General features: G+C 46.1%; 1 protein-coding gene across 4 annotated transcripts in view; it reads right to left on the bottom strand.

The window, feature by feature from the left end:
• Positions 1-22,186, bottom strand: part of CFAP97D2 (CFAP97 domain containing 2) — a 33,912-nt gene extending 11,726 nt beyond the window's left edge. For 3 of the 4 annotated variants that reach the window (XM_070579442.1, XM_070579440.1, XM_070579441.1), the window contains exons 1-3: positions 22,021-22,186; positions 4,164-4,244; positions 3,194-3,312 (exon numbers count right to left, since the gene is read on the bottom strand). In XM_070579442.1, the coding sequence (XP_070435543.1) occupies positions 3,194-3,312; positions 4,164-4,244; positions 22,021-22,107 (287 nt within the window). In that variant the 5' untranslated portion in view covers positions 22,108-22,186. Of the gene's footprint in view, positions 1-3,193; positions 3,361-4,163; positions 4,245-22,020 lie in introns of all 4 variants that reach the window. The other variant, XM_070579438.1, reaches the window with a different exon arrangement.
• Positions 22,187-24,912: the final 2,726 nt, after the last annotated feature.

Genomic DNA, 24,912 nt, shown 5'->3' with positions numbered 1-24,912 from the left:
GGCTCTCAAGGTCTGGCAGTAGTGCTCTTTTATTCAGAGAATAGTATGAAATTGCATGGGGACAGGACCCATGGGCAGTGAAGAGCTGCAGGCATGGGGACGGGACCCACGGGCAGTAAGAGCTGCAAACATGGGTGGAGAGTAGGGCTCAATTTAAGGCATAGGTATGTGAGTTATCTCTTTACAAGACAAAGGAAAGAATATGTAAAAAAGTTGTTAAAATGGTATCAGTGCAGGTGGGGTCTGGTTATTGGGTGGTCCTATAACTTTAGATAAGAATCAGATCGGATTAAGTCAGGATGTCCTTGCCTTCCCTGTTAAGAGTTTCTAGAGATAAGGTCATCCCCACCTCTTCCTGGTGCAGAGAGGGAGACACCCCCACAGATGGAGACCTCCCTTACAAATGTAAATGTCTCTCATCAAAGGGCAAACAAATTCCACTTTTCAGAGCCTCTTTCCTGTCTGCAGTTTTTAAAAGTAACCAGCGCCAAATAATCCTCATCATCAGGACTTTTCCAGGCTTCCGCATGCACCCTGGCACCCAGGAGTCCACTGAAGATGACCCTACCTCCACTAGCACGGTAAAAATCACACCCAGGGGTGGAGAGCTAGTGTGCTAATGATACATGCAACACACGTGGTGACATGCTACATGACAGCGCAGGCCCAAGAAAAACCCCACCTCCACAGGCCATGACAAGGCCCGTCTCCCCAGCCTCTGCCTAATGAAAGCTCCCGAGTCCTGCTCCCTGACGAGCCAATCACCTGCCCCTTTCCTTTCTGCACCAGCTCCCTTGTGCCTTCCTTGTGCACAAGCTAATAAACTTTTACTTTCTATTCCCATTTGTGGTCTCTCTTGATTTCTATCCTGGGAGACAACAAGAACCCAACATGCCATAACGCTTCTCTTCAGCACCATGGGTTAATTTGACCAGTGTCCCTTACTAAAGAAGGGAGTCAACAGAGAAATGAAATGGCCAATTATCAGGCTCCAAATTGATGTATTCTTGACAAAATCATTGACTTTCATTCTTGCAGGCCTCCATTAAACTAATCACGAGGAGACACACCATTTCTACCATCACTTTGTGATGCGTCATTAGCCGAAAGCTGCTTGGTGTCACCTCCTTCTATGCTCCAGGCATCAGAACGATGGGAAGGGGAATTCACTCTGATTTTGGACACACAATGCTACCACACTTTGTTCTCAGAATACTACCCAGAGCTGAGCAAAGATAAATGCCTCGTAAAGGAGCCGAGAGGCTACTGACTGCTCTAAAATCCAAGCAGGACAGCAGCGAGGTGCTCTGAAACTTGGGAAGCAGGCAGAGAAAGCTTCCTAGCATGGGGCTAGCCGGGTCGGTTCACAGGCTCACCCTTGGCCCTGATGTCCCTTTCACGCGCCCTGGAGCCTGGCTCCGTCCGTCTCCCTTAATTACTGAGCCAAAGTGGGTTCAATCCTTGGTGAATTAAAAATCAGACTCTCCACCAGAAGTGGAGATATGACCGCACGGCACAAAGCAGAGGCCACGCGGAGTCACTTCCAGAGTCGTGGCTCCCGGGACAGCTTCTGTTTCGAATGGGGAATGAATGTTCAAAAGGGAGAGGTGGGCATTCACTTGCGCAGGCTCAGATGGAAAACATGCTTCCACATACACCGCCTGTCATGGTAACGCCTCAGCTCCTCATGGAGCAGAGATCTTAGCTTTAAAAAGGAGGCAAAGGTCATCTCTCAGCACTTTTTGGCCGTCTACGCAGGTCTCGCTCTTGTGGTGGGTTTTTTGCCGATCATGGTGGTTGGGGATTGCATCTCTTAATATAACAAAAGAGAAACAATTTAGAGGAACAGTTACATGCTTCCCAACTTCCCTGAGTCCCGGAGGCATTAGCCCAAAGCCTTCCTTGACCCTCTGACGGGCTGGCACCTCCGTTGTCACTCCTGCTTCCTCTCTCCCTCCTTTTCTCATTTCCTGTGTTTGAAGGCGAATCAGTCTGTTCGTGTGAATTCACCCCCAGGCACGACTGGGATTTGTGTTTTCAAAGAGAATTCCAGCAGCAGGAGGAGAATCTCACGGGAGCCCCTCCCTGTTGAGTTGCAGGGGGGCGGGGGGGGGGGGGGGGCGAGGCCAGGGGGGAGGGAGTGGGGGCGGGGATTGGCCACCATCAAGGCCTCTCCCTGCAGCTCTGAGGTAGCAGCACCAAGCAGCAATTTCACACTCAGGTATCCATTTGTAAAGCAGAAAGTGGCTCCGGACCTAATGTAAACTGTCCCAGGGCAATGGAGCTTGACCCACAGCTCCAGGTTTTAATGACGGGCTAGACAGCGAGTGCAGGCAGGAGGCACAGACCATCCCTGACAGCCTCCCCCACCCCCCGACCCCAGACCCTCAGTGAAACCCCTGGAGCCCACAGTGAACCGCCTCCGAGAAACAGGGAATCTGACTGGGAATCTGGACAAACCCAGCCAGGCTGGAGTGTGGGGTCTGCTGTTCCCACGGCACTTCGGGCTGGACCGCATCCCTCCTGTGTTACACACTTCCTGGTGTCGGGGCATCAACTTTTAATTTTAATTTATTATGAGTCTGGAAACCACTCTGAGCTTCTTGGAGACAGGTACAGGCTACAGGTCTTAAAAGGGTCAGGCACTTCTGGAAAACCATCTCATTATAATCATCTGTCACAGTCACTACTGGACTTCTGCATTTAAAAGGGAAGGACGAGCACCCACAACTAGAATACACACAACTGTGTCCTGGGGGCTTTGGGAGAAGGAGAAAGAAAAAGGGAAGGATGTTGATGTCGCCAGTGAGCAAACTCTGGGGATGTGTAGGATGCAGGGGCAGAGGTTATTCACCCAAGAGAAGAGGGTCTTCTAGCAGTCGTCACTGTCGCTAAGCCTTCACAGGTGGCTGTAAAGACCACAAAGTCCGTCTCCTCCATCTCCACAGAGAACTCCACTTTGGTAAAACAACCGGGTTATTAAAGAGGCACCAACACCCTGTTTGCTGTAGGTCGGGGATCAGCCTGATCTCAGACCACAGAGGACAAGGCATTTCTCTGGCATGTGGCTCTCAAGAGAAAAGAGGGCCCCTCGCTCTGGCTCAGGGGCAGCTCTTCTGCTGGGGCCCTGGGGCCGAGTGTTCCAGGTCCTCCCAGGGCTGGTGCTGACCATGGGGTGTCAGGGCCCTATTACCTCTTGGGTGTGCAGTTGCTTCTGCTGTCGGCCTGTCCCCTGGTCCTCATGATGCAGGATACCCTCTCCAGCAGCAGGCGGTTGTCCCTGTCGATGACAGAGAGCCGCTCCTCCTCCAGCTGTGGGCAGACACGCAGGAGCCTTTGGAAGCACCAGCTGCGTCTGCGCTGTTACGGGCACAGATTTAGAGGACTCCTGCAACCCCACACGTTCTTGGACCTGAGCACCTGGTGGGTTTTGCATCACCTCCTCAAACATCAGCTGCTCCAGCCTGAGTGTGACACACGCAGGCCGCTCTGTGAAGTGGGATCATTCAGATGGGCTAACTTCATGTGCTCGGAGTGGAAGTCGCTTGAGGATGATAGGACTCTGAAATTAGGTCATCCTCAAAAACTCTGACCTGTGACAGTGGCACTAATGAGGAATCACTTCTTATTTAAGAGAGAGATTTTATACTGTTCAGAAGAGAAGGTTTGAGCCCAGAGGAAACAAAATCCTCTTGTTTTAGCTTTTTAAATGGATTGATCTGTTACTCAGCTTCTGTTCGGCCATTTAGGACAACACTAACAGGCACAGAAGCACACACAGCATTTGCTGTCAAGGTGTCACTGTCAGTGTGACCACGTGATTCTGTCACCAGGTGGCTTAACCTACAAGAAATAAACATTCTGATGTGATCACGAAGTTGTCTGGTTTAGAGGAATGAAGCTAATTAATTACTCTAGAACTGCATGGAATAAATTGTCCCAGGGAATTTCCTCTCCCTCCCCCAGAGAAAGATTTCTAGTGCAATTACCCATCAGCTCCATTTGAGCCCAGACAAGGTTAATCGTTGCCTACATGGCATTTTACCTCGGATACGTGACTTGTCTGTTCCTGACTGAGCCTGCCTTTTGCTTTTTCCTGGGTTTTCGAGCTGATGTTTTCTAGTCAGCTGTGACAGCAGCTCAGAGGTGGAACTGAACGGTACCTTCAGCTTCTTCAGCTTCAGGTGGAGGTGGCTGGGAGTCAGCGGGGCACAGGTGTCCACAAGCGGCTGGGCATCCCGGACCTATGGCACAGAGCAGGCAGCGTGACCCCAGGGTACTTTCGGCAGGTGATTGACATGAACTGAGATTTGGCAGCTTCTGGGCTGTGGGCACTGGGACATGTACAGATCGTTATTCATGGCACCAAAGACTCCAAGTGAACTTGTGGCAGAAAGTTCTGAATGAGGCTCAGGCTTGAATCAGGACCCGAGCATCCCCTGCAGGGACTGACCGCCCCCAGAAATGAGCCTACACTGTCGTTTTCAAGTAGAGGATTAAGTGGGTAGAAGTGAGAATTCACTAAAGGTAGCCACAGCCAACATTTCTACTTTGCACGCTGTTGCCAAAGGCCTTTCAGAGAGTGAATTGTGTCCCTGCATCCGCCACAGTCTAATTTTGAGCCTCCAGCAACGTTTTCAGGTTGAGCACCTTGAACATTGATTAACTGCACAGTGATTCCTGCAGTTTCCTCTCAGAAAATGTACAAACAAGGGAAGAAACTTACATTTAAAAATGTGATGGACTAGATACATGAGGCTATATGTTTTACCGCTTGCAACGAAAAGGAGTCTCCCCATATTCTAGATAGTTCCTTATGGATTCCTAACTGCTGGGACCTGTTAGCTGATCACCTGAAAGTGACAGCAGTGGACACTCAGCTACTCTGTCTGAAAAGATGAGGTGAGCACCGTGCACTGTGGGAATCAAGCCCAGGGAGCCAAGCCCTGATGGACCAGAGCACAGAGAACCAGAGGCGCTGAGAACAAGGAGGTGGCACAGGGCTGGGTGGCGAGAGGCTGCCTAACACGCTGAGTGCCCTGAAGTGAAGGGAACCACTGTGGGGCAGAGACAAGGGAGCCATACGATCACACGGGAGTTAGAGACCGTCTGTCTCTGTGTGTGGAAGAGGATGAGACCAGAGGCAGCCACATGGCTGGTGTGGTCTCCCAGGGCCATGGGGTGGGGTGGCGAGCAGGTGTGCCAGTGATAGCAGGTGTGGGAGGCGGGTGTCTGTTGGGTGGGGGTGAGGGAGAAGGAAGGGGTGGAGAATGGCCCCAGGCTTCCAGTTTTGATACCTGATGACACCAGGACAGGAGCACACGTGGTGAGCAGGTTTGGGGGATGGCCAGTGAATCCCATGCTGGGCATGTTTAATCTGAGGGGACTGTGTAGAACGATCTAGAAGCAAGTTAGTTTAGGCTGCGGGAGAAAATTAAAAACTCATCGCAGTTATTGAAAGTCCAGCACCTGCTCTCCTTCTTACAGCGCTGCATTTGATCACGGTCTTTTGAACACACTGCCTTACTCGATGCTCTCTCGTCTGTTTACACATTAAATTCTGGGGGAAGGGAGCTCTTCCCTACAGTGAAATGTAGGAGTGGAGACGTTGAAAAATCACCATTTTATAACCGTCATGGTAAAGACTGGTTTGGGCAAAATCACCAGTGGATGTCCAGTTTGGGGGAGAAAGTTTGACGAGAATGGAACTGGAGTCACTGATGTGGGGATGAGAGGGGGCTGCTGAAGTGGAGAGCATGAGAGGTGATGGGGTTCACTCAGAGGACCGCATTCAGTGCTGAGAGGCACCAGGAGCCACGGAATGCAACTGGCGAGGCCCGGCGTGGGGTCTTGCTGAGTCTTCGCACAGAGCAGGGACATCCACAGTTTTCTGCCCTGTCCCACGAAGCAGGTGACCAAGCTCCTCCCCAGAGAAGATGCCAGAAGTTCTTTCCTGGAGATATGGAGCCTGGGAGAATCTGGACCGAGGGTGCAATGGGTGCAGCTGAGGAGATGGTTGGCGCCTGCCCTGCTCTGCTCCTAGGAAGTCACAAATTCTCCAGGAAGAGGTCTCTATGGAGACTGACATGCCCTCGAGAAAGGCCACCACATACCACGTGGGAGTCCCCAGACCAAAGGCCAGTCCCCCGGATTAACCAGCGTGTGCAAAGCCTCCAGTTGACTTTTAGCACCTTGCCCACCAGACGCTGAAGGAAAGTTTCCAACAGGAAAGAGAGAAATAAAGAAACAGAAAAACGAGACCTGGAAGAAACAGAGATGACTAAGGGATCAGAGGAAAATGTCAAGTGAACTATAAGTAAAAACCTTAGTGTGATAAAAGAAGTTATTGTATTCACAAAACAAGAACAAGATTCTAGGAAAAAGGAACGATCAGCGATATCAGTTCTTGAAAATTAAAACTATGATCAGTGAAATAAAAACGGAATTAAAGAGTTGGAAGATAAAACCAAGAAATTTCCCAAAAGTGAACCAAGCATAGAGAGATGAGCAATAGAAGAGAAAATAAAAGAAAACTAGAAACTCAGTATTGGCTGTCTGACATCCAACTAGTAGGATTTCTAGAAAATGGAGAGGGAGGAAATTTTTAGTCTCTGGAATGAAAGGATCCATGAAAACAAATTTAAAAAGACTCCCATGAAAGCATGTCATCATAAAATGTCAGAAATTAGAAATAAACAGAAGACCCTAAAAGTTTCCAGGGAGAAAACACACCCGCACAGGCACCCGCACTTTAGACATGGTCTATAGGAGTCAGAATGGCACAGGACTTTTAAGGAAGATGGCGGGGGAAGTGAGGACGGCAGCACCCATCACACGCTCACCCGGCAGTGGTGCAGAGCTGTGCTGGGAGACGGGTGTCCTGCTGGGGCCACATCTCCAAACTCTTTGCGTTTAGGTGTGGCCGTGTGACGAGTTCTTCCCCGTGCAGTGTCAGCACAGGGAGGTTCCAGTTTCAGGCCAAGGTTCCTGTGACACTGAGGAGCCTTCGGGGCTCTCTTTCCTCTCCTGCTGGCTGGACCAGGTGTCATGAAGCCCTAGAGGCTGGAGGAGCCACAGAGCGGAAGCTGGTCTAGAGCCACCGGGTGCGGACGTCCACTGACTAGAGCAGGAGCAGGACTACACTTAGATGGTGTTTGGCCTTTATATATTTTGGGTCAGGTTACCCTAAAAAACGATGAGCATCAATGCCTTTAACATACTGAGGGAAGATTAATTTCAATCTATTTATTTATTTTTTGCTGAGGAAGATTAGCCCTGAGCTAACATCCCAGGGATGTTAGCAGGGATGAAAAGGGAACTGTGCCCATCTTCCTCCACGTTATATGTGGGTCGCCTGGCACAGCACGGCTGATGAGTGGTGTAGGTCCACACCCGAGATCCGAATCCGGGAACCCAGGCTGCTGAAGTGGAGCACGAGAACTTAACCACTACACCATGGGGACAGCCCCATCAAACCAGAATTTTATACCAAACCGTTTATCAAGAGTGACAGTAGAATAAACGCATTTTTAACAGACACAGACAAAAAGAAACAAATAAAACACCCCGAGCAAACAGAACCCTCGCTGCATCTGCTCCGGGGAAGCTGCTTCAGGAGCTGCTTCATGCACTGAGGGTGTGACTCAGATGCAGGAAAGCAGGGCATCCAGGAGAAGGATTTTCCACAGGGGAGACCTGCAGAGGGACATCAGCTCAGCCCAGGCAGCGCTCAGCCCAGGAGGGGCAGGGGGACGGAGGGCTGCGGACAGGGATTCTCCAGGGGGTCTTTTCAGGAAGACCAGTGATGTGTTTGAGTATTTGAGGATTTATTGATCAGTATTTGACGACTGATGGAGTATTTGAAAAAATAACTACAAATATGTAGAAAACTAAAGCAACTGTGAAAACAAGGCAATTGTTGCAAGCAATTGTTAGAGAAAGAAACCATAATCATAATTACAACCTGACTCAACAGTAAATGATTTTGCGTAGTCACTATAACTGGTAATTGATTTAATAAAAATCGAGTTATATGTATGTTGAGAAGTTATGGCAAATGAGCATGTTCTTCTGAGTGACGGAGGTGAACACCAGGAGGAAGTGCCAGCAGGGCTGAGCGTGGCTGCCTCGGAACCGGCTTCACCTGGGGAGGACTGCTGCTTTTCATTAAAGTGTTTTGATGCTGTTTGGTGTTTTAAATGTGCTTGTATTACTCTGATAAAAACTAAAATTAATTGAAAAATTATCAAATGGAAGGATCTAGTTGAGAGAGAGGGGACCACAGAATAGAGAGAAGAATTATCGTATGGGGAGCCCCCAGGCATGCCATGTGGTCATTCAGGCAGCAGGTAGCCAGGCCCGCTGACTGGGCATCCCCAGGGCACTGGAGGCCGGCATCACGATGATGTGGGTAGACTGCCCCCGACAGCCGCCCTGTGCAGGCAGGATAATGTAGACAGGCCGTTTCAATGGCACTTTGAAAATGAGAAGAGGGCAGAGGGCTCTGGAATATTAACAAGTGTGTTACTGAAAAGGACCTCAGAAGACTTAACCGGAGGGACAGGGTACTGATGAACTGGGGCAGGAGCACTGGAGATCCCCACCAAGTCCAAGGAGGTTGTTTGGGAGAGGGGAACCAGCCCAGGGAGGGAGGGCTGCAGTCAGCCTGCGGGCCTGCAAGGTGGTTGAGGTGTCCTTGTTCCAGCGTTGTGCGGGAGGTGGCAGGGTGAGGACTGGGGGCCCTGATTGTGCCTCAGAGACTTGTGTGCTCTCTGTGATGCTGATCCTGGAAAGCCTCGGTGGAGGTCAGCCCTCGACCCCCTCTGCCTCCCCTCAGCCTCCTCACCACATGACTCCTTCCTGGCAGTGTGTCCAGATGGACCGTGCCAATTCATTTAGATTTTAAACACAGAAATGCCACTGCTGCACTTAGGGTGGTGCAAGTATCTGCGTCTTTCTGGGAATGCCCTAGACCCGCGCCCATCTCTGTCCCTGTTTCTAGACTTTTACCACTGTGAAGGCACCAACATATGATATTACGTTTTAAAATTTATGAATATTGGATCTAACTGCAATTATCATTCTACTTTTTTTACTCAAAATTATGTTTTTTAAACTATAGTATAAAATTTCAAACATAAATAAAAATAGAGAGAAATAGTATAATGAACGCCCATGTAGTCTCGCTCAGCTTCAGCAGAACAAGCCGTCTCTCCCCGCCCTGCCCGAGATCACAGCCAAGCAGATCCCAGCAACTGCTTTCCATCCTTAAACGTTTTAATGCATGTCTCTAAAAGATAGGGAACCTTTGGACGTCACCAACGTGGCGGCTTGAGTAGTCTTCTTTGTCTGTCCCCCTTCGAATCTACAACTAATTGGACATTCATCGCTTAACAAAGGATATACATACAGCATCTCAGGACGCCTGAGAGACCCACGCTGCTATACATCGGAAGGCAGACGGACTTCACCCCAGGAGGAGGTGGAGATAAGTGGAAACTCTCCGACCCCGACCCCCGAACAGCCTAGTACCTGCAAGTAGCTTTCTTCCAGCGGACGCCCCCAGAACATCACCACACACCAAGGGAAGGAGGGTGTGCACACGAGAGAAGCGACGGTGGAAACAGGTGACCACAGCCTTACCTAAGCCCCCGGCGATTACACCTAAGCCCAGGGGGAAACTCCAGGGTCCCACACCGGAGGTGGCAGGGAAAACCTCTACTCGCCATTAGCAGAGAGGTCCCGCCCAGCATCCACAACCCCGGGAGGCTCCTGGAGAGAATCCCGAACGGGGCAGCAGCCCGCCAGCTGCCGCCGCCGGTCTCACGGACTGTGGCTGTTGCCTGGTGGGGGCACGGGGCTACTGGAGATCTCCTGGGAGAGGACTGGGGCTGGGTGGAGTTCCAGCGGCTGGCTCCACAGCCCAGGGGGAAACTCCAGGGTTCCGTCCTGGCAGCAGGCAAAGCCTCTACTCACCGTTAGCGGAGAGGCCCTTCCCAGCATCCACAACGCCGGGAGGCTCCCAAAGAGAATCCCGAACGGGGCAGCAGCCTGTCAGCTGCTGCCACCGGTCTCATGGACTGCAGCTGTCACCCAGTCAGGGCACATGGCTACCGGAGATCTCCTGGAAGAGGACTGGGGCTGGGTGGAGTTCCAGCAGCCCGGCTCCGTGGCCCAGGGGGAAACTCTACAGTCTCACAGCAGCCTCAGCGATAGCCTCTGCACAGCACTAGCAGAGAGCCCCTGCCCGGCAACCACAAGGCTGGAAGACCCTGGGTCAAAAGCAGCATAGCTAGGTGAGCTAACCACAGACTGCAGGAGATGCCCATAGCTCTGCTGTGACCTATAGTGGACAAATGAGATTTTGTGGGCACAGTGACAGAGCTGCAAATATAGGTGATCCTGCCCCTGGCCACTGGGAAAGCCCTTAACACCGCTGCAGACCCCAAGGAGGGAGCACATCTAGGTGGTCTGCAACAGTAGGCACCAGCAGCCTGAAGCCCCCCTGTGACAGCCCCCACAGCTGAAGAGGGACCCCACAGAACCACTGTGACAACGAGGAGGGGCCCAGGCCCAGTTAGCAACAGCTGATAGGGTTCCTGGTCGGTGCAGTATAAACAGCTGTTCCCCCACCACACCAGTAGAAACCAGTGGAAGCAGTAACTAAACTCTATCTCTATGTGGAGGCACAAATCTGCAACATCAAGCAATATGAAAAAATACATTAAATCTCCAGAACAGAAGGAAAATGGCAAATACCCAGAAAACAATCCCAAAGACAATAAAATATATAATCTAAATGACGATGACTTCAAAACAGCCATCATTAAAAAACTCAATGAGTTAAAAGAGAATTCAGATAGACAACTCAACGAGTTCAGGAGCTATGTCACAAAAGAGTTTGATACTATAAAGAAGAACCAAACAGAAATACTGGAAATGAAGAACACAATAGAGGAGATTAAGAAAAATCTAGATGCACGAACAGTAGGGCCGATAATATGGAGGACAGAATTAGCAATTTGGAAGATAGGAATATAGAAATGCTGCAGGCTGAGGAGGAGAGAGTACTAAGACTAAAAAGAAATGAAGAAACTCTCCAAGAATTATCTGACTCAATTAGGAGATGCAGAGTAAGGATTATAGGTATACCAGAGGGAGAAGAGAAGGAGAAGGGGGCAGAAAGCCTGTTCAAAGAAATAATGGCTGAGAACTTCCCAAACCTGGTGAGAGAGATGGAACTTCATGTGACAGAAGCAAATAGATCTCCAAACTTTATCAATGCAAGAAGACCAACCCCAAGGCATATAGTAGTGAAGCCAGCAAAAGTCAACGAAAAGGAGAAAATACTAAGGGCAACCAGGCAGAAGAAAATAACCTACAAAGGAACCCCCATCAGGCTATCAGCAGATTTCTCAGCAGAAACTTTACAGGCTAGAAGAGAGTGGAATGATATATTCAAAAATCTGAAGGACAAAAACCTTCAGCCAAGAATTCTCTACCCTGCGAAAATATCCTTCAAATACGATGGAGAAATAAAAACTTTCCCAGATAAACAACAATTAAGGGAGTTCATCGCCACAAAACCTCCTCTTCAAGAAATGCTCAGGAAAACCCTCATACCTGAAAAATCAAAAAAAGGAAAGGGGCTACAAAACCAAGAGCAAAGGAGATAAGTAGAAGGACAATAACAGAAAGTAGCAGCTCTCCATCAGAACAGGTTAGCAAAAGTTAAATAAAACATTAAAGATAAAAGGAAGGGAAACACCAAGAATAAATATAACCCTGTCATTTTAACCACAAACTCGCAACACAAGAAAGAAGGGGGAAAAAAAATCTGACAATAACAACCTAGAAGAGGAAGACAAAAGGGATAGAAGGTTTTAATTTAAGGAAATAAGAGGCCATCAGAAAATGGACTATCTCATCTGTGAGATGTTTTATACTAACCATATGGTAACCACTAAACAAATAACAAGAATAAAGACACAAATTACAAATAAGAAGACACCCAATACAGAAATTTACATACCTGAATTAGTCATCCAAAAACCATGGGACGAGAAACAAAGGAAATGCAAGAGAACCGGAAAACAAGAGATAAATGGCAGCAGTAGGCCCCCACATTTCAATAATTACTCTAAATGTAAATGGATTGAACTCTCCAATCAAAAGACACAGAGTGGCAGGATGGATCAAAGAACAAGACCCAACAATATGCTGCCTCCAGGAAACACACCTCAGCCCCAAAGACAAACACAGACTCAAAGTGAAGGGATGGAAGACAATACTCCAAGCTAATAATGAACAAAAGAAAGCAGGTGTCGCTATACTAATATCAGACAAAGTCAACTTCAAAGCAAAACAGATAAAGAAAGACAAAGAGGGACAGTATATAATGATAAAAGGGACACTCCACCAAGATGACATAACACTTATAAATATAGACGCACCCAACACAGGAGCACCAAAATTTGTAAAGCAACTCTTAACATAACTAAAAGGAGACATCAACAACAATACAATAATAGTAGGGGACCTCAATACACCATTAACACCAATGGATAGAACATCCAGACAGAAAATCAACAAGGAAATTATAGAATTAAATGAAAAATTAGACCAGATGGACTTAATAGATATATATAGAACACTTCATCCAAAAACAGCAGGTTACACATTCTTCTCAAGTGCGTGTGGAACATTCTCAAGGATAGACCCTATCTTGGGAAACAAAGCAAGCATCAATAAATACAAGAGAGTTGAAATAATATCAAGCATCTTTTCTGATCATAATGCTATGAAACTAGAAATCAACTACAAGAATAAAGCAGGGAAAGGTGCAAAAATGTGGAGACTAAACAACACGCTACTGAACAAACAATGGATTACTGATGAAATTAAAGAAGAAATCAAATATTATCTGGAGACAAATGAAAATGAAAACATGCCATACCAACTCATTTGGGATGCAGCAAAAGCAGTCCTAAGAGGGAAATTCATTGCAATACAGGCTCACCTCACTAAACAAGAAAAATCTCACATAAGCAACCTCAAATGACACCTAACAGAAATAGAAAAAGAAGAACAAACAAAGCCCAAAGTCTGGGGCTGGCCCCGTGGCCGAGTGGTTAAGTTTGCGCGCTCCACTGCAGGCGGCCCAGTGTTTCGTCGGTTCGAATCCTGGGCGCGGACATGGCACTGCTCGTCAGACCACGCTGAGGCAGTGTCCCACATGCCACAACTAGAGGAACTCACAATGAAGAATACACAACTATGTACCGGGGGGCTTTGGGGAGAAAAAGGAAAAAATAAAATCTTTAAAAAAAAAAAAAAAACAAAGCCCAAAGTCAGTAGAAGGAGGGAAATAATAAAAATTAGAGCAGAAATAAACGATATTGAAACAAAAAAGACAGTAGAAAGGATCAATGAAACAAAGAGTTGGTTTTTCGAAAAAAATTAACAAAATCGACAAACCCTTAGCCAGACTCACTAAGAAAAGAAGAGAGAAACCTCAAATAAATAAAATTAGGAATGAGAGAGGAGAAATCACAACAGATACCAAAGAAATACAAGGGATCATAAGAGAATACTATGAAAAACTATACGCCAACAAATTGAACAACCTAGAAGAAATGGACAAATTCCTAGACTCCTACAACCTCCCCAAACTGAATCAGGAAGAAATAGAGAATCTGAATAGACCAATCACAAGTAAAGAAATAGAAACAGTAATCAAAAACCTCCCCCAAAATAAGAGTCCAGGACCAGACGGCTTCTCTGGAGAATTCTACCAAACATTCAAAGAAGATTTAATACCTAGCCTTCTCAAACTATTCCAGAAAATTGAGGAAGATGGAGCACTCCCTAACACATTCTATGAAGCCAACATCACTCTGATCCCCAAACCTGACAAGGACAACACAAAGAAGGAAAACTACAGGCTGATATCACTGATGAACATAGATGGAAAAATCCTGAACAAAATTCTGGCAAACCGAATACAGCAATACATCAAAAAGATTATACACCATGATCAAGTGGGATTTATACCAGGGACACAGGGATGGTTCAACATCCACAAGTCAATCAACGTGATACACTACATTAACAAAATGAGAAACAAAAACCACATGATCATCTCAATAGATGCAGAGAAAGCATTCGACAAGATCCAACACCCATTTATGATAAAAACCCTCAATAAAATGGGTATAGAAGGAAAGTAACTCAACATAATAAAGGCCATATATGACAAACACACAGCCAACATCATACTCAACAGGCAAAAACTGAAAGCCATCCCTCTGAGGACAGGAACAAGACAAGGGAGCCCACTTTCACCACTCCTATTCAACATAGTACTGGAGGTGTTGGCCAGAGCAATTTGGCAGGAAAAAGAAATAAAAGGAATCCAAATAGGCAATGAAGAAGTAAAACTCTCGCTGTTTGCAGATGACATGATCTTACATATAGAAAACCCCAAAGAATCCATAGGAAAACTATTAGACACAATCAACAGCCACAGCAAAGTTGCAGGGTATAAAATCAACATACATAAATCAGTAGCATTTCTATACACTAACAATAAACTAACAGAAAAAGAACTCAAGAACTCAATCCCATTCACAATCACAACAAAAAGAATAAAATACTTTGGGATAAATTTAACCAAGGAAGTGAAAGATTTATACAATGAAAACTACAAGACTTTCTTGAAAGAAAATGATTACGACATAAAGAGATGGAAAGACATTCCATGCACATGGATTGGAAGAATAAACATAGTTAAAATGTCCATACTACCTAAAGCAATCTACAGATTCAACGCTATCCCAATCAGAATTCCAATGTCATTCTTTACAGAAATTGAACAAAGAATCCTAAAATTCATATGGGGCAACAAAAGACCGTGAATTGCTAAAGCAATCCTGAGTAAGAAAAACAAAGCCAGAGGAATCACAATCCCTGATTTCAAAACATACTATAAAGCTACAGTGATCAAAACAGCATAGTACTGGTACAAAAACAGGTGCACACATCAATGGAACAGAATCGAAAGCCCAGAAATAAAACCACACATCTATGGACAGCTAATCTTCGACAAAGGAGCTGAGGGCTTACAATGGAGAAAAGAAAGTCTCTTCAACAAATGGTGCTGGGAAAACTGGACAGCCACATCTAAAAGACTGAAAATTGACCATTCTTTTTCACCATTCACAAAAATAAACTCAAAATGCATCAAAGACCTAAAGATTAGTCCTGAAACAATAAGTCTTCTAGAAGAGAATATAGGCAGTACACTCTTTGACATCAGTTTCAAAAGAATCTTTTCAGACATCATAACTCCTCAGATGAGGGAAACAATAGAAAGAATAAACAAATGGGACTTCATCAGACTAAAGAGCTTCTTTAAGGCAAGGGAAAACAGGATTGAAACAAAAAAACAGCCCACTAATTGGGGAAAAATATTTACAAGCTACTTATCCAACAAAGGGTTAATCTCCATAATATATAAAGAACTCACACAGCTCAACAACAAAAAAACAAACAACCCAATCAAAAAATGGGCAGAGGACATGAACAGACATTTCTCCAAAGAAGATATGAGGATGGCCAATAGACACATGAAAAGATGCTCATCATCGCTAATCATCAGGGAAATGCAAATCAAAACTACACTAAGATATCACCTTACACCCATTAGATTGGCAAAAATATCCAAAACCAAGAATGACAAATGTTGGAGAGGTTGTGGAGAAAAAGGAACCCTCATACACTGTTGGTGGGAATGCAAACTGGTACAGCCACTATGGAAAACAGTATGGAGATTTCTCAAAAAGTTAAAAATAGAAATACCTTATGACCCAGCCATCCCACTACTGGGTATCTATCCTAAGAACCTGAAATCAGCAATTCCAAGAGTTCCATGCACCCCTATGTTCATTGCAGCATTATTTACAATAGCCAAGACGTGAAACCAACCTAAGTGCCCAGCAACTGATGATTGGATAAAGAAGATATGGTATATATACACAACGGAATACTACTCAGCCATAAAAAGGACAAAATCATCCCATTCGCATCAACATGGATGGACCTTGAGGGTATTATGTTAAGCGAAATAAGCCAGACAGACAAAGACGAACTCTATATGACTCCACTCATAGGTGGAAGTTAACATATAGACAAAGAGATCTGATCGGTGGTTACCAGGGAAAAGGGGTGGTGGGGGGAGGGCACAAAGGGGGAAGTGATGTACCCACAACATGACTAACAATAATGTACAACTGAAATCTCACAAGGTTGTAATCTATCATAATCTTAATAAAAAAAAAAGATAGGGAACCTTTTAAAAATATGTAACTGCAATACCAGAGTCACACCAAAAAACGGCAATAGTTCTTTAATTAAATTTTCAGGCACTGTCCATGTTTCTCCTGCTTCTCTCTCTCATTTGCTAATTTGACTTAGGATCTGAGTAAAAAGGTCCACATGCTGCACTTGGTTGAAATATCTCTTACGTCTCTTTTGTTTTTGTTTACTTATTATTTATCAGCGAGGAAGATTGTCTTTGAGCCAACATCTGTGCCAGCCCTCCCCAACCCTGCATGCGACACCGCCACAGCATGGCTCCATGAGCACTGCGCGATGTCCACACCCAGGATCTGAACCCTTGAACCCCAGTCGCTGAAGCAGAGCACACACTCAACCACTATGCCACCGGCCAGCCCCTCTTATGTCTCTTTCAATGTATGGTTTCTCCCTGTTTTCTCCTCCTTGAGGTTGTTAAGAGGAAACCAGGTAACGGGTCCCTCAGACGTTCTCAGTCTGGGTTCTGCTGATTGCAGGCCTGGCACTTTCTACTGTAAGGGAGGAAGATGTTTCCTCCACCCACTCTGGGTCCTTCTGGCTAGGCTATGAATTAAATTGACATGAGACAGAATAACAAGAGAAAATCGAACAAGTATAACATGTATACGTGGGAGAAACCCGGGAAAACTGGGTCCCTCGCCAGAATGACCATCATCTTAAATACCATCCTCAGCTCAAGACAAAGGAGGATGTTGTGGGGGGAGTTGGTTACGGGAGATTAGCAGAAAAGCACGGTAAACAAGAGTCAGGTCACTATGCAGATTTAAGTGCTTGCCTTCTGCATTGATAAGAGTTTTAGAGATAAGGTCATCCCCCTCTTCCTGGTACAGAGAGGGAGACACCTTTACAGGTGGAGATTTCCCCTCACAAATGTAAATGTCTCTTTCAAAGGGTAAAATTCTACTTTTCAGAGCTTCTCCCATGTCTGCAGTTTTTAAAAGTAACCAGCCCCAAACAATCCTCATCCCAAAGAGACACATTTTGGGGTGGCCAATTCCAGTCCCCCACACTATAAACTGGCAGAAATTCAGAGTTGAACTTTTCGTCGGTGAGACCATGCCGTAGTGGGGCTGTGCTGCTTTATCAGGAGGTACATGTCTCTGCTTCTCTGTTTGTGTGACGGTGGCAGCAGTAGACGGTCTTGACCGTTACTTGATTAGACACTGGTTCCCTCGTTCATTCTACCCTGATTCACGGGGACACTTCTGTGAAGATAAACTTCGCCTTGGCAGGATACACACTTGGTTCTCTTTATTCACGAATTTTCAAAATAGTGAGTTGGTTCTCAGAGTCTCCCAGGCGCAGCTGATGAGGTGTTTCTGTTCCGTGTCAGTAGGAAGGCAAAGATTCAGACTCCTGGACGTGTTCACCCCCTCAGCACGGACTTCCTCATCCATGTTCAACTGGTCTCGTCTTTGGCCAGTGACACCTCTTCCCGCTGGCTTTTCCGCGGTGCTGATGGTCTCGATCGCCTCCTTGCCTTCCAGAATGGCAGGGGTGCAGGGTTACTCGTACAGAGCCTAGCTCTGCTTGGAATCAGCCATGGCTACAAGCGAGCCTGGTTCTTTCAGCGGGAATGGCATTTGGAGGCCGTGATCCAGGTGCTAGGAGTTTTGATCACAACTGAGTGTGTGGTTTCCAAGTTTGCAGTGGACAGAGCTCGCCTGGTCCCTCTGGCTCCAGTTCAGGACCACGTTCCCTTTGGTTCTCTCACTGATCTGCATTTCCTTTCTCCAGAGCTGACATTCCCAGTTCCCGATGACACTGACTGGATCACTCATTTGCTTTATCCCACCCTGAACACACAACAGTCCATAAGAGTAACACCGACACTGTTGTCGTGAATGTGATTACTGGAGACAGGCTGTTTATTATTATCTTTGCTGTTGTTTTGTCATTAGGGGATCTCATCACAAATGTACAAATTACTGAGTTTTAAAGACACATGAAATAGTTCTTCTCAGCATGGTACAAAAGCAATTGCATCTGTGCTGACGTTCATTTTATTGTCAATATTTTGGAATGCTCTTTAAATTTAATTTTGTTTTATAACATGTGTAAAACGTTTCCATGGCTCCAAAGTCAAATCCATCGAAAGGCTTCTTTTTCTAGGAGGTCTGGGCTCCACCCCCACCATCTTCACCCTGTTCCCTGTTGGCAAACCTAATTTCACAGATACTCCTTTCATTTCTGAAAATATAAGGATGTATATAATATGTGTGTGTGTGTAAATATATTTATATGTGTGTGTACACACTTTCATTCCCTCTTTTTTAGATGAAAGTAGCATGTTTATGCGTTTTTCTCCACGTTGCTTTTTCCACTTCACAATATATTCTAGCGATAACTTCTTAGCAGTGTATATAGATGGTCCCTATTCCTTTTCATAGCTGCATAGTATTTTATTGTGTGAAGGCATCTAATTTGTTCACATGCTTGCTTTTTTTTAAAGATTGGCACCTGAGCTAACAACTGTTGTCAATCTTTTTTTCTTTTTCCTGCTTTTTCTCCCCAAATCCCCCCAGTACATAGTTGCAAATTTTGGTTGTGGGTCATTCTAGTTGTGGCAAAGTGGGACACTGCCCCAGCATGCCCTGATGAGTGGTGCCATCTCCTCGCCCAGGATCTGAACCAGCGAAACCCTGGGTTGCTGAAGCGGAGCACACAAACTCAACCGCTTGGCCACAGGGCTGGCCCCCACACACTCACTTTTGATGGCCATTTGGGTTAGTTCCAATTTTGCTATTACAAATAATGCTGCAATTAGTATTTTTGCAATTTCTTTTCATATCTTTGCCAGTGTACCTTTGGAATGGATACTTAGAAGTGAGACTGCTGGGCTAAAGGATAGATGTGTGGGTAATTTTATTATCTGTTGCTGAATTACCCCCAAAGGGCTGTGCCTTTTGTGTGCCCATCTGCATTGCATGACAATCCCTCTTTCTCCACAGCACTGCCAACAATTTTGGGGTTTCTTTGCCAATCTGGTAGTTGTGAAATGGTATTAGAGTGCAAGTTTGATTTGCATTTCTCTAAGTGGAGTTGATAATCTTTTTGTAGGTTAAGAGCTATTTGCAATTCTTTCTGTGAACTTTCGTTCATGTCACTTGCCCGTTTTCATCTCGGGTTGTTTGTATTTTTCTTCTTATTTTTAGAAGTTCTTTATATTTAAGGATGTTAACCCTTTGTGATGTGAGTTGCAATTATTTTTCCCAATTTATATTTGTTTTTCCATGGATTCTTTTGGGTTCTCCAGACATTTAGCCATTTCATCTACAAACAGAAAGAAAAAATTTCTTTCCATTTCCATGCCTAGTGGACTTGTCTTGTCTCCTGCATTGGTGAACACCACAGCACAAGTTAAGAGAGTGTAAGAGGATCCTTCTCTTGTTTCTTACTTTGTAGGCGATACCTTTAGTGTTTACCTATTGATTAAGATATTGGCTTAGAACTGACAGATTTATATTTTGCTATGTTGGGGAAATTTCAGCAGCAATTTCTTTATTTTCAGCATGAGCGGGTGCTCAGAATCTGGGAGGAGGCCCCGTGCTGCAGGTGAGGACGAGGTGCTTGTCCCAGACCTGGCTTTGGGCTCGGCCTCTCCTGCAAGTCTTTTTTCTCCCTTCTATTTTATCAAAGTCCCTATATTCCCAGGGCCTCTCAGCCAAGCAGTAAGAAACTAAATTGCTCTAAAGAGCTGACTCTCCCCTACACTTAACATGGAAGAAGAATTGGTTCTAGGCTTGGTTCTAATGCCAAACAGTGAGATTCGCAGTGGAAAAAGGAGTCTCGCTGGTTCTATGCCACTGCCTCTAGGTGGGCAGTGCGGCCCTCACCCATATCCTTGCTCTTCACGTTCCTCCTGCTGCGTCGTTGCCCCTTATTCACTGGGGCCTTTAGCAACCAACCACAGTCTTGTCTCCTCCCAGATGAGTTTTACACTACAGGGACAGCCCTGCGCTCCCTCACGCTCCACTCTCTGGCCTCCTTGTGTGCTGACCTCTCCTCTCCTCCCCAGAAAACCCCTGCCGGGACTCCAGGCACGTCCTCACCTGGAACCACTCCTTTGGGAACCGTCCATTCCTTCCTCACAGTACCCTGCTTTTCTGCTTTCTTAGTCAACTGTGCCTAAGACTGACTCCTTGACCCTGTGTGTCTCCCAGTCTCTCTCCTTGTCTTCACCTCATTTCCTTCCAGGTAAGATGTGTGGCCCTCTCCTTAACACCTCACACAGGGATCATGTGTTCCCGGGCACCAGGATGCCTGTTGAGCCCATATTGGGGTGTTCCAGCACCCTGCTCTTTGACCCAGCAACCGTGTGTTTCTGGGACATCTCAGAACTGCACACATCAGGGCCCCCACCTCCTGGGGCCCCTGTGACCGTCAACACGGTGACTTTCACTATTCAATCAGCTCTCCACTTTCCACATGATGGCTTCAAATCTTCTTTATGTTACAGAGTCTTAGGCACAGAGCCTGGTTACTCACTTAAACTGGGGGTGTTTATTGACCCCTTGTCTCTTACCAGGGACCATTCTAACCCCTGGATACAAAAACGAACAACAAAAAACCCACGGTGTTTACATGCTTGTCTATTATTCAAAGAGGCCATGCTAATTGATTTATACTTATTGCCTTCACTCCCTTTCAACCTTTCCCCACCAACAACTCTTCACTAAGCTCAAGCTACGTGCTCTGGGTGCTGAGAATATCACGGTGACAGGACATGGCCTCCCCTCACAGACTCGGGGAACAAACAAGGTAAATAATGGATACCTCACATCCGTCAAGCCGTGACATGAAACAGCAGAAAAGGAAGAGAGCGTGGTGGGGTGTGCTTCCAGGAGATGGGGCACCAAAAAGGCTTCTAGGAGGATGGAGGTCTGCAGAAGTGAGCCCTGTGACAGCGGGGGACGGTGCACAACGGGGGACAGGGGGTCCAGGACGCAAGTGTGTGTGTGTGCGGGGTGGGTGGCGGAGGGCACTGGGCCAGCCTTGCAGTAAGTGTGACCCAAGCCTCCCTGAGGCCACAGTGTCACTGCGACCCCGGTGGACAGAAGCCCAGGTGGAGAAGGAAGGCATTCCTGGGGCTCGCTGTCTCGCAGAAACCTGGCGGGATTGCTTCAGATCAGCGCAGGCAGCACCCATTCCCAGAACGCCCCCTTCTTAGGAGCTCGTCTCAACCTTGATGGACACAGACGTGGAGAGACACACCCACCTATGCAGCACAGAGTTCCTCACTCCACTGGGGTTTTGCAGGCAGAAGACCACGGCAGGCCATTTCAGAACCACCTGGTGCCCTTTTCGAAGGATGTCCACATTTGCATCAAATAAATGGGAATAATAACACATCTCCTAAGGGAGATCAAAGTCGGCTGTTTTGGTAGAGGAAACAGTCCCTTGGATCTTTTTGTCTTAAGATACTTTTGAGTCATTTAGGAAAAATCTAGTGCTTTATAAACATATGCCATAACTGAGAAAGGATGGCACATGAGCACCGTAATCTATTTAATGGAATTTTTATTGTATGAGACATGTATGACTGACCTTTTAAGGAAATGTCATTTCAACCACTCCATCTCTGAAAAGGAGACTGGCTCTTGGTTTCCAGGGGAAGCCTCGGCCTCTGGCGCCTGCCCTTCCTACCTTCCTCCTGTGGTCCTGGTAGGCTTTCTCCCGGCTATGCTGCTGGCTCTGGCTGCCAGGAGGAGTCAGCCTGGGGGCTCTGCGCATCCCGAAGACAGAACCAGGGCGCCCTTGGGAGCACGGCTCAGGCTGGTGCAGTCCCAAAGGCTGTGTTTGCTGGGTCACGTGGCGGTTGCCAGGGCACCAGCTGGGGAGAGGGAAGGCGGAGCCTGGGCCTTCACAGAGGGGAGGGAGCTTTCTCAGGAGCTCTCCAGCACGTAGCGGGACGTGTTGATGCCACGGCTAGCCTCCTCCGCGCTCACAGATGAGCTCAAAGGATTTCTCCTCCAACTTTTCTCCTTCTCTCCCTTCCTTCCTCCTTGCTTCCTCCTCCTCCCCTTTCTCGTGTCCTCCCATCCTCCTTCACTACCTCTTCTGTGCTGTCATCCAATAATTTGTAATAGTTTGGACAACTCCAAATGTTTTTATTTGCAGCTTAGGTGGCAGATCTTCATTAAAGTTTTTTCGATTGACTTGAAGATTAGTTATAGAAAATTTTAGCCATTTCAAGCCATTCCTCTCTCCACGGTTTTTATCTGGTTGAGATGGGTTTTCCATGGTAAAAATGAAGTAAAAATTATGCTAGGATATCTGTTGAGTCATTCATCTTTGTCGAAATCATGTGCATAAATTTGGAAATGACATTATTAGAGTAATTGGTTAATGACAAAATAACGATATTATTTTCATTTCAGAATCCTAGTCTTCATTACATCACAGTATCATTACAGAGAACTTTCCAGCACAGAATTAGCGAATGGGAACTTACTGTTCAGCTGTGTGTAAATACAGAATAGACAAGGGGCATTCTGTGAGGGACCGTGTTCTGCACGTTAGTGCGACTCGGTGGGTCAGTCTGAAATAGAATGAGCCAAGCTTAAATGGCATCTGACTTGGGAGACATGGGACGTGAACAAAACCAGACTATGACTCTCGGGCCCTGCTCTGGCGGCCAGGGGACACCGTACTCAGCTGGTTCTGATGACTTTCACAAGTTTGGCAGAAGACCTTGCAGGTTGGTAAAACTGTTGATGTATTGACAGTTAAAAAGTTGTCTGGGTTTTTCAAAGAACTGATTTGTTTTACTTCAGAATTGTTCACAAGCAGTAACTTCAGAAAACTATGCATGTACAGTAGGAGACAGATGTGAGAATTACTACCTAAAAAATGCAGCCGGCACTTTAAGACATAAGGCTGCATTAAGATTTCTTAGACTATAAAATCTGTACATCATATTCAGAGGAATTCTGTTAAAACCATTAACTTCCTTTACTCGGTTGTTGTCATTGGTCAAGCCTGACCTCCAGCAGTGGCTCCATAAATGTCCTATGGGAAGAGGGCGTTGATGTTGTAGACGATTCCCCGGCAGGTCCTCCAAGGGGCTGGCTCTGTGTGGCTCTTGTCTCTCCCTTTTCCTGAAGCCAGTCTCCACGCGCTCCGAGGGCCTTTTGGCCATGCTCAGCCTCACTGCCCATCGACTGAGGTGGAGGCAGCATTCTGTCCGGGCTGCTCCCATTTGTGCAGATGGACCATGGATGGAGGGCAAAGTAGAAACTGGGTGGAATAAGTGATATTTAAAGGTTAATTTTAATAATGTGGGTTCTCATGGTGTTTGATACTCACATTGTTATTGATGCATGTGTCACCTAAGTGACGTCGGGTGAGTCCCAGCCGTGCACCTAACACCGTCTGTGTCAACCCTTAACTGACTGACCACTCAATTAACACTTGCTATTCGATTTACTGTGATGGCAGAGGCCCATGGCTGAGCTCTGGGAAATTTAGGCATGGCCCCATGAACCAGAAAGATCATGGTCAGCTGACCGTCTGGACTTCAGTGCACCCACCTGCCCAGGTGCAAACTAAGTCTTGGTTCTTAACAAGATCAGACCAGAGAAGTCAGTTAACCAGTAGCTCCTTGGAATCTGTTCTGAGAAAATAATCTGAAGCACTGACAAGGATTTATACACATGGAAGTATTACTCACAAAAGTGGAAAATTGGAAAGTCTGCAGTTTAACAGTAAGTGTCAGTGTTAGTTTCCATTAACCTTCTTTTCTGTTCCAAGGTCCAATCTATGACACCACTTTGCATTTTGTGAATTTTTTTCTTTTTTTTGGTGAGGAAGATTGTCTCTGAGCTAACATCTGTGCCAATCTTTTACTTTGTATGTGGGACGCCCCCACAGCTCAGCTTGACGAGTGTGTGCAGGACCGTGCCCAGGATCCAAACCTGCAAACCCCAGGCCGCTGAAGCAGAGTGTGTGAACCCAACCTCTCAGCCACTGTGTTGGCCCCTTTTTTGTGAACTTTTAAGGAGAGATTTTTTTTTATATTGGGCTGGTTTGAATGTTTACTATTACGCAGTTTCTACTCATACTCTGTAGAAATAAACACCAAAGCCTATTTTTGATTTGATTATTCAAATAATATCTGTATGTTCAGCTCCAACCTTAATCAGTGTTTTGGCTGGATATTGACTCAGCTATTGAGTTTATTAGAAATGCCTTGAAATGTTACGAAGAGACACCCTGAATACGTGAAGGACAATACATATAATTGATTGTTACATCGTATATAAAGCATTTGTGATATAGTACATATTAATTAAATCCTTAATACTCACAATTCTTTTTCTGTGTCTTGCGACCGTAACTTTAAGTTCCAGTTTGGTTTTTGTGTTCCTCTGCCATCCCACAGGAGCAATGAGATCAAAGCAGAGCAATGAGATCAGAGCAAAGCAATGGATCTCACTCTTGCTCTGCAGGACAGAATAGTTTAAAAAGAATCTCAAGTTACTTCAGATTCATTCAGATTTGGAGGACAAATGTGCTCACAAACATTGATTCACAGAA

This window comes from Equus przewalskii, chromosome 16, assembly GCF_037783145.1.
Source record: "Equus przewalskii isolate Varuska chromosome 16, EquPr2, whole genome shotgun sequence".
Classification (NCBI taxonomy): domain Eukaryota; kingdom Metazoa; phylum Chordata; class Mammalia; order Perissodactyla; family Equidae; genus Equus; species Equus przewalskii.
Note: the sequence above shows the minus strand (reverse complement) of the source record. Positions and strands in the feature narration are given on the sequence as shown.